A 9,897-nucleotide genomic window follows, 5' to 3' on the forward strand; every position below is an offset into this window, starting at 1 on the left:
CTCACACGGTGGGAGCGCATCACGCAGTGGCCTGCCCCACCGCCAGAGTGGTAAGAGGAGGAAGAAAGGGAAAAAGAGGAGCCACCACTTAGGAAGTAGGGAGTGTGGGGCCTCCTTCCCCTGTTCTGAGCTGCTGCCGCTCAGTGGTTCTGAGGAGAGAATACTGAAGGACTTGAGTGAGGAGGAAGAGGAGGATGAAGATGAGGATGAAGATGATGAGGAAGAAGGAAAGCTCTACTACAGTGATGACTATGGGGAGGATGAGTTTTCATACTCGGACCAGCCACCCGATGATGGTGGAGGCCCTGGGGGTTACAGCTCTGTCCGCTACAGCGAGTACGAGTGCTGTGAGCGTGTGGTGATCAACGTGTCAGGACTGCGGTTTGAGACCCAGCTGAAGACATTAGCTCAGTTCCCGGAGACACTGCTGGGTGATCCAGCCAAGCGAGGGAGATACTTTGATCCTCTCAGGAACGAGTACTTCTTTGATAGGAACCGACCCAGCTTTGATGCCATCCTGTACTACTACCAGAGCGGTGGTCGGCTGAAGAGACCAGTCAATGTACCCTTTGACATCTTCTCTGAGGAGGTGAAGTTCTACCAACTTGGGGAGGAGGCCATGCTCAAGTTCAGGGAGGATGAAGGTTTTGTCAAAGAGGAAGAGGAAAAGGTTTTGCCAGAGAATGAGTTTAAGAGGCAGGTTTGGCTGCTGTTTGAGTACCCGGAAAGCTCCAGTCCAGCCAGAGGCATTGCCATTGTCTCTGTTTTGGTCATCTTGATCTCCATTGTCATCTTTTGTCTGGAGACTTTACCAGAGTTCAGAGATGACAAAGAATTCGTAATGTCCCTGAGCTTAGGGAAGGGGCTTTCCAATGAGTCTCTTCGCCTGGATGCTGGGGAGCACACCATCTTCAATGACCCTTTTTTCATTGTAGAGACCGTGTGCATCATTTGGTTCTCCTTTGAGTTTACAGTGCGCTGCTTTGCATGTCCGAGCAAAGCACACTTCTTCAAGAACGTCATGAACATCATAGACATTGTCTCCATCTTGCCTTACTTCATCACCCTGGGCACTGACCTGGCACAGGAGCAGGGCAGTCAGCAGGCCATGTCTTTTGCCATCCTGAGGATCATCCGTCTGGTCAGGGTGTTTCGCATCTTCAAGCTCTCCAGGCACTCCAAGGGTTTGCAGATCCTGGGTCACACGCTCAGGGCCAGCATGAGGGAACTTGGCCTCCTCATCTTTTTTCTTTTTATTGGAGTCATTTTATTTTCCAGTGCTGTTTACTTCGCAGAAGCTGATGAGCCTGCCACCCATTTTCAAAGCATCCCAGATGCCTTTTGGTGGGCTGTGGTGACCATGACTACAGTTGGTTATGGGGACATGAAACCCATAACTGTGGGTGGGAAAATAGTCGGGTCCCTGTGTGCCATTGCAGGAGTGTTAACCATTGCTTTACCAGTGCCAGTGATTGTCTCCAATTTTAACTATTTCTACCACAGAGAAACTGAGAATGAAGAACACACACAGATGATGCAAAATGCAGTCAGTTGCCCTTACCTCCCAACAAATTTACTGAAGAAATTTAGAAGCTCATCATCTTCATCCACAGAGGATAAATCAGAGTATTTGGAGATGGAAGAAGGAGTTAAAGAATCTCTTTGTGTAAAGGAGAATAAAAGTCAGGACACAGGGAATAGCAGTGAGTCAGAGAAGAAAAACTGTGTAAATTCAAATTCTGTGGAAACTGATGTGTAATTTTGAACGTTTCCAAATATATTTATGCATTAAAGAGTGCAGTGAAAATAATGAAATATGCAAACAAGAGTCTGCAGCATACAATAGTATGCCATTTAATGGTTAAATACAAATAAAAAGCATTGCTAAACATGTATTACATATCAAGTAAGTGGTACAACTTGAGGAAAGGATTGCTTAATCTGATACATTTTCAGACTTTATATTTTTATTAGAATGCAAGTGTTTTGCACATGAGGCTGAGAAATTTATTAAAACCAAGTCAGTTTTAAAGTGGGTGCATGAACTGTCGACATCACTAATAACAGCTCTGTGGTAAAAGTTGGCATTCAGAGGTATTTACTATGTAAGAAACAATGAAGTTTGGTAGTCATTTATCTATTTATCAGTGCTTTAATAGCAGCTACCATAAATCATTGGATACCATAGTCATTGTTTTTCAAATGGTAAATTTATTGTAAAAAGATATTCTACAGAAGATAGATCTAAATTTTTTTTCCTTGAAATCTATAATGCTTGTTTTTAACTGGAAATTTACTTTGAAAAGGCTGTTGACCCTCCAGAAATTGTTTATTTTTATAACTCTCTTTGGAGGCATTGCAGCATTTGTTGTCTAATAATGAAAGAAATGAAGTAAGAGAATCGTTTAACCTGGTCTGACTGCAAAGGCAAAATGACTGGAATGCTTTTTTGCACTACTTTATATGCTGGAGATATATTGAAAGAGACTTCATACTGTGAATGTTTACTAATGTAATAGTTCAATGACAATCATTGGAAGAGTGAATTCTGCATCATATTTTATTGTTTTTCTTTCTTTGTGATGCTGATGGCAAAACAGCTAACATTACATTAATTCCATACTCTTTTTAATTATGAATATCTGTGATCTGGAAAAGGATTGTGAAGTAAAATTTTATAATCAAAATTATTTGAAAGCGGTGTTTTCTACTGATGCCCTCAAGAAGTACCTAATTTATATCTTTTTTTCTGCTTAGTTTACCATTCAGAGTCTATGATTAGTAGATGCACTTTGTCAGTATTGAGGAAATTCAGTATATGGGAGGAGAAGGTAGAAGTAATAAGATACTCAGTGGTTACAGTACTGACAATTGAGGATTGCTGACTTTTAATAATGTGCTCTTATTGGTGCTGCATTTTCCCTTGATTACAGCTTTCACCCATGTATATTTGAAGCAACATTTAAGATCTAAAATAGGCATTCTGGGCTTCAAAATGAACATAATGGGTCCCATGGAGTCCTGGTGAAAACATTCCATGGTTTCTTTTCACTGATTCTTAGGCCAGGTATATTTTACTATGTGTCAAAACCTCCCATTGCCCATCCTAGGAGATTCAGGTAGGTAAGGATTACCTGGCCTGCAGTATATTCCAGCGTCCAGAATGAGATAGGTAAAATATCGCTGCATCCAACATAAATAATAGATTCAGAACAAGTTTTCTTTTAGACTTACCATTACCAAGGGAAGGCACAATTAAACTGTGACTGGTTTTGAAGAGGCACTGTGGAACATTCCAGATCATAAAACTTGAACCAAATTGGCATATGCACTTTAAGGCCTGGGACAGGCTATTATGGGAGAGAAAAGGACTTACCAACACTACAGAATTTCAGTCGTTTGCAATATTCATTTAAAGTCGAGTGTAGGGTTTTTGCAGGGGGGAGAACTTGTTAGTGACTGACTTATAGCAACAACAAAAGCAGTCTGAATTGGGCATCCACGACATTGCACATGATCCATCAGATAAGCCTTGTTTGCTGTATCCAGTGGCACCAAACAGAGCTGCAGACATAGGCTTCTCTTTAATGGTTGGGTTTTGCCTTCATGGTTTTTCTGAGTCTCTTCAAAAAGTTTCTATGCTTGTCTTCTTTGCATTGCAGAAAAATAAAAAAAAGACACACAAAAGACTGTGTTGTGCTGAGCTCTGCTTCAAAATGTGTGTTTAAGTGTCTGATTCCTAATTTAAAGACACAGAGCAGGCTTTGCTATATTTTTGATGTGAAGCACTAGCTTCACAACAGAGCTCCTTTTTATTGTGGTGATGTTAATTCCAACTGTGTTTTGAATGAAGTGACTCAGTAATTTTATACATTGGCATTTGCCAAAATTTAAAACTACATTTCACTCCAGCTCACCTGAGTTTAATGTGCTAAATACTTTTTTCTACAGGGGCAATATCAGCAGTGAGGATGAGCATTCTATAAAATCCAGTAAAAATCTGTAACTGAAAGTATTTCTTTCACAGATAGCAGTTAATGGCCTAAAGGGCCTTCTTCCTAAATGGCTTGGTACTAGTTCTGTCTGACACCAGAGACTACACAGAGCCTGGGACCATGGCAAGGGGATAGGAGTGAACAAAATACTAATTAGGTAAATAAAGAACTTAGAGAAGATAAGTAGTACATGTTTGCAGTATTGACTGGTTGGAAGGTGAGGTGGTTCATAAGAAGTGGAATTCCAGACCTCTAATGGAGCTAAGAAAACACTTTGAATCACTTTTAAAATACATTCATACTGTAGCCACAGAGCTCAGCATGAGGGGAGTGCTCCAGCTGGTTGTTCATCTGCTCTGCTACCAGTACACACCTTTTCAATTTAAAACAAGCATGTGATGCCTGTGCTGTGCTGTTTCCAGAGCAGTACCTTGCTCTCAGAAGGAAAAGGTCTGATTGTAGGGCTTCATAGCAGTTGGCAGAGCAACATTCTGGGTGTGTCAGCCCTACACACTGCAGTGCTGGGGAGGTGTATCCTCAGGTAACAACGGAGCCTGCTGCAGTGAATAAACCTCTGTACTTTGTCATGATAAAAAAAACTATATAGCTCAATGCTAGCTTGTGCTATCAGTTGGGTAGAACATTCTGACTCACAGAAAGAATTGTGCATTCCAGAATGGCAAATAGCTCTACTTGGCTTTCTAATTTGATTATTCAACTATCTATTGGTCCAGTCACAACATAGTTTTAAAATGCCAATAGTCCTACCACTAACATGCTAAAACCCAAAGATCCCAAGTACTTTACAAGAAATAGAAATTTGTGTTAAATATTACTTCGGTTGAAATTGTGTGCCAGAGAAACCCTCTAATTGAGCTGTTATGGCTCTAAGTTACTACTCCTGCTTCTGTCACACCTTTCCCAGTGATACAGACAACTCTCAGAAAAATAATTTTATTGTGACTTGGGCATTTTACATTTTAAATTATAGTGGTAAGTGCATTCCTGATGTAGCTGATGTGAATGGATTTACACTGGGGATCATTTTAGTTCTACTAATGTAGTTCAAATGATTTCACATTGACATACATTTCAGCTAAAAATAATGCAAAATGAGATATTTCAGGTTCACTTGCAGTGGTGAAAAAATTGGAGGAGTTCCATTAGAATTCATGGAATCACAGCAGCACCAAATCGGATTTCAAATATAGTCTGATACTTAACAGTGTGCTGGCATTTATTGAAAGAATTTTCTAAGTATTTTTATAGTAATCTTAAGTGCCAAGGCCAGGCTCATAAGGAGAGAGTTTTGCTAGCTGAAGCATTGGATTTAATGGCTGACTTCAGAGATCCATAAATTTTTTCTTTATTACATTTCTGATGTTACATTTATTCCTTGAAAATATCAGCCTGGATGCTGAACCTTCTACCAAAAGAAGTGTTGTGTAACCCAGTTAGTGGTGAAGGTTTCTAGTGTTCTGTTAAGCTTTCTGGAATGATTCCACAAGAGGCTAATTCCATTTGATGGAAAATATGATTTGTTTGTATTTGAAGGAAAATTCTTCTGTTTACATAGGTTCTTGTGTGTAGAATCCACCTCTGTGGTGTTCATGTAATGCAGAATAAATTTGGGAGATCCAGGGGATGAAAAGCCCCATTGCTATTATGATTACATCTCATTCATGACTATAGTGTCCTTGGTGTTTGGGGATACTAACAGGCATTCTTGTGCTCATAGAAGTTGGGATTTGAGCGTGTTTTCAGTCCGTAAATCTTTTCAAATAGCTTTGGAATGTGAAAATGATTTTGCATAATGCTGGTGTGGAGTTTGGGATCAGGCCATAACCTTGAATAAAGGATCTTGGAGTGCAATTCCTGACATGGAAGATTCCTGTCAAGTTTGCTTTCAGGTGTTGAGAGTCATTTGACTTGGGATTTGAAAATTCGGTGCTGAGCTGCCCAAGAACAGGAGGTACTTCATATTTGCATAAATGTAGGATAAATGCACTATGGAAAACCAGCAAAATATCAGAAAGCCTATTCCATTTGTAGCGTTCCTGAAAAATCTATCTCTCACATCACTGAAAAATGAAATGTGTGTTTCTGGTCATCCTGGACTCATTAAACTAATTCTGAATATCAATTAATTTTTAACATAATCTTTAAACTTTATAGATAATCCTCAAATTAAATATAATATATCCATTGTGTTTAGACCATGTCACTGACTTCCTCTAATTTTTACTGGTTCCTTATTACTTTTTAGTGTCATTGGACCCAGTTATAGATACATAAATATTTTAAAATTTCTAATTAATTGACATGAGAGAGTAAGAAATAAAAGCAAACCTTAAAAAATGCCCAACTATAATATCCAGCATATAAATTATATACTTTTCTTATCATTAAATAAATCTAAATAACAGAATAACTTCTGTAGACATGGGGTAGGGTATACACTTTCCTCTTGCTATGTCCTCTTGAATGTCCAAATGCTTCAAATTTTGCAGTGAATACTAGTTGACAGATTTATCATATTTTTGCACCTCCATTTGAAACAAATGCTTGCAGAAAAATGGCACTTTTGTAAAAATGAACGTCCCTTCATTTCCACAGAGACCATCTAATGTGGACAAAGTGATTGACAGATTAATTGTGGGTTAAAGTGCCTAAATGTTTTGTACCTGTCACCCAGGTACTCTACATATTGCTGCCATGCTTTCTGTGTGTTCAGAATTCTGATGACATTAATTCTGAAGGAAAACTCATTAAAAAACTACGCACTGAGATAGTTGAATTAATTCTTATTTTTAATCCTTTTCTGTACAATTATAATATGCCTTGAGACCTTTTCTGCAACAGGCCCATTGGAAAATAAATACATAAGAAGGAAAGAAGAGAAATCTTACATTACATGTAAAAAAATCTCATAAAATATACTAATTGAGGGAAAGTAGGTAAGTAAAAACTTCTTTTATTTCCTTCATTTGTGCATTTATGGTATTGCCAGTAAAACCAAACTGGGAGCAAACTGGTTGAATTGATCTGCAACTACAAAGAGATGCTTCATGCATTGTTTCTCTTCCAGGTACCCTGGTCTCAGGAGCAGCAGCAGCTGCTGCTGTGGCATTGTGTGATTGGGAAGATGCTCCTTGCGCTGGGCAGCACCAAGTGGGGTGGGACAGGGTCCTGTGAGATTTTCAGTCTGGCTGGGAAGTCCATGCTCCTTCCACAAGTAACCTGCTGAGTGCAAAAGTTCTATTATTTGCTTGGTAATGCCATGCAACCTTTCCAGACAGGGAGGTCTCAAAGACTCCAATCTGCCAGTTCCTAAGCTGTAAAGGGTCTCAGGTCTGCATTCACTAAATGTATTTTTCAGTACCTGAATTCCATTCATTTCACAAGGAATTGGGTTGTAAAATGCTTCCTGAACTGAGGAACAAGCAATTTGCTTAAAGTCAAAAGGGACACTGTGGTGGAGCAGGTTTCCCAGGTGTTGCAGCTGCTACACGAAGGAGTGTCGGAAGCGACAGCACATGTTCAAGAGAGATTTTGGTCTCTCTTTGTTTTTAATGTCTTGCTCAAATGTTCTTGGGGCATTTGTGTTCAGAGTAAGGGAGGAGGATGGATAGTCAGGTAGTCAGGTAGGTCAAAGGCATCATCTTTGATTTTAGATACATACTTTTTTTCTGTTCTTAGCAGTCAGAATAAAGTAAGGGTTTTTTAAAAATTATTGAAGTCTTGCAAAGTTTCTTGTGTCAATACTAGGCAGCACCTGGCACTGCAGTGTAGGACAACCAAGGAGAAAATCGGCTCTCCTCGTTTGTATTTATGTTGGTATGATTTTGGTGCAGAATTTTGCTGGAGAGAAGGGATGTTCCAGGGTGCTCCACTGTGTGTTCATCCTCATTGCAAGGGGAGCAGCACCCCACGATGCGCTGTGGAAAGAAATCCAATCACATACACGGGGAGACTGCATTCCCTTGTTTCCTGTGCCTTGTGCAATCAAAGGACACTGCTGGGGTATTGCCCTGCACTGTGGATTCAGCCACATTCCACTGAGATCAGTGGAGGTTTGGTTTTCAATCGGAGCCCGTGATATCTGTCCTTGTTGTGGATCATCCACTGTATGAATGAACTTTAATTTCTGCCTATTGTCTCCCTGCTGGCACAGCTTTGTAATGAATTCAGGGTGTCATTCAGTGAGTTTTTCCTTGCACAGTGGAGCCTGAATAGCACAGGGAGCCTGAATGCAGAAAACTGAAGAGGACTGTTGATACTGATCAAAGGTATCTCTTGTTTTTCTATCCAAAACTGTATTTGTATTACAAGTTACACATTCCCCAGAGTGTATATTTCAGGTTAAATACATTCTGCTTCATTAGCGTGTTTGTACTTTAAAGATGCCCTCAATTTGCCCTGAATTCTTCAGGAATTTAAGACATGGACTATTTTTCAGGTTTCAAGCATGAAGGAAGATGATCCCTCTTTGCATTCAAAATGGCAGGGCATTATTTCAAAGTAGAAATCTTGCATATTTTCAGGTTAAGAAGCTGAGGAATAATATCTTTTCTGTTAAAGTATTTCTTAAATATTAGCTGCAGATACACATACTAAAGAAAAATATGGTTTCATCACAGGGAAGAAATAGAAAATATTTTTAATTCAATGTTTAAAGGGCATCATTGTTTTTTACTCTGTGCCAGATGACAAGCTCAGATAAATGTTATTTTAGCAAGAATCTATCCTACTGCAGAGAGCACAGTAGAGGAATTGTATAGTAATTTATACTCCAGCATCTATTTCTGTATATGTTTATTTCTTATATTAAATTTCTTATTAATTTACATTTAATTTCTTATATTTCTATTATTATAGCTATTTCTATTATAGCTATTATAAGCACTGTTACTTATCCAGGACTCATAGATCTCAAAATTAATGATAAAAATGCTATAAAGGTCTGAGTAAATATGGGGAACAAGGTCTAATGCTTCTGAGAATCTGCAAGAAGAAATTGTTATTTTGGTGCCATTTTACTTGTGAACATCTCCTCTAATAACTGATAGGGTGATTCCATAAGTTGGAAGACAGAACTGTTTTCTCTGGCTAATAAAATATTTTCCGTTGCTCATAGTTTAATGGACAATTAGCATTTTTCTAGCTTTGAAATATTTAGAAAATGTGAGAAGACTCTAGTAATTAGAAATTGTACTAATTTGCTGCTCTTTGACCTATTTTACAAGAAAATATTTCCAGAATTGATTAGTGATACTGGACAACTCAACTCCTAAGCGAAATGAAGTCATTGTAAAGAGATTTACTTTTGAATTCATGCAGAAAAAGCGCTTTTTAAATTGTCTCATTCTTGGGCACCCAGAAATAAAGACATTCAGACCATTACTTATTTTTGAAAATTTCTGATGGCTTGACTGATTTGTTTCTTTTGAGAGGAGAGAACAAAAGATATTTCAGCTTTCTTTTTTATTTCTGTGATTTTCTGTAGTTTTGAATTATACCTAATAGAAGCAGCCAGAGAACCCACAAGATTTTCAAGCACAGTCTCAGTTGTACTGCCACATGAAACAATATATGTGATTTAAAAAGTTCACCTAACCAGTCGGGCATCTTACATTATAGGATTGTCCAAAGAAATGCTCCTAATACTTTTGACCTCTGTTCAATGCTTTAAAAGGTTCTCCTGATGCCAGACTAACACATAACATGAATGGCAATTTGAGGTGGTGAAAGAAATGTGTTTGGGGGCAGCAAGGGCTGGCTCCTTTCCCAAGGGCAGGGAAAGGCAGGAGCTGAGCACAATCTCACAGCCACGGGGGCTGGGGCCTCCTCACTGTCCTCGGAGGAGCGTTAAATGGGGCTCCTGGAGCCACAGGCAGGGGTG

General features: G+C 39.0%; 1 protein-coding gene across 1 annotated transcript in view; it reads left to right on the forward strand.

Moving 5' to 3' along the window:
- Window positions 1-9,398, forward strand: part of KCNA4 (potassium voltage-gated channel subfamily A member 4) — an 11,896-nt gene extending 2,498 nt beyond the window's left edge. Inside the window, exon 3 of the mRNA XM_017726285.1 lies at window positions 5-9,398. Coding sequence (XP_017581774.1) covers window positions 5-1,759 — 1,755 coding nt within the window. The 3' untranslated portion in view covers window positions 1,760-9,398. The remainder of the gene's footprint in view (window positions 1-4) is intronic.
- Window positions 9,399-9,897: the final 499 nt, after the last annotated feature.

The sequence above is a fragment of the Corvus brachyrhynchos genome, unplaced genomic scaffold, assembly GCF_000691975.1.
Source record: "Corvus brachyrhynchos isolate BGI_N302 unplaced genomic scaffold, ASM69197v1 scaffold281, whole genome shotgun sequence".
Lineage (NCBI taxonomy): Eukaryota > Metazoa > Chordata > Aves > Passeriformes > Corvidae > Corvus > Corvus brachyrhynchos.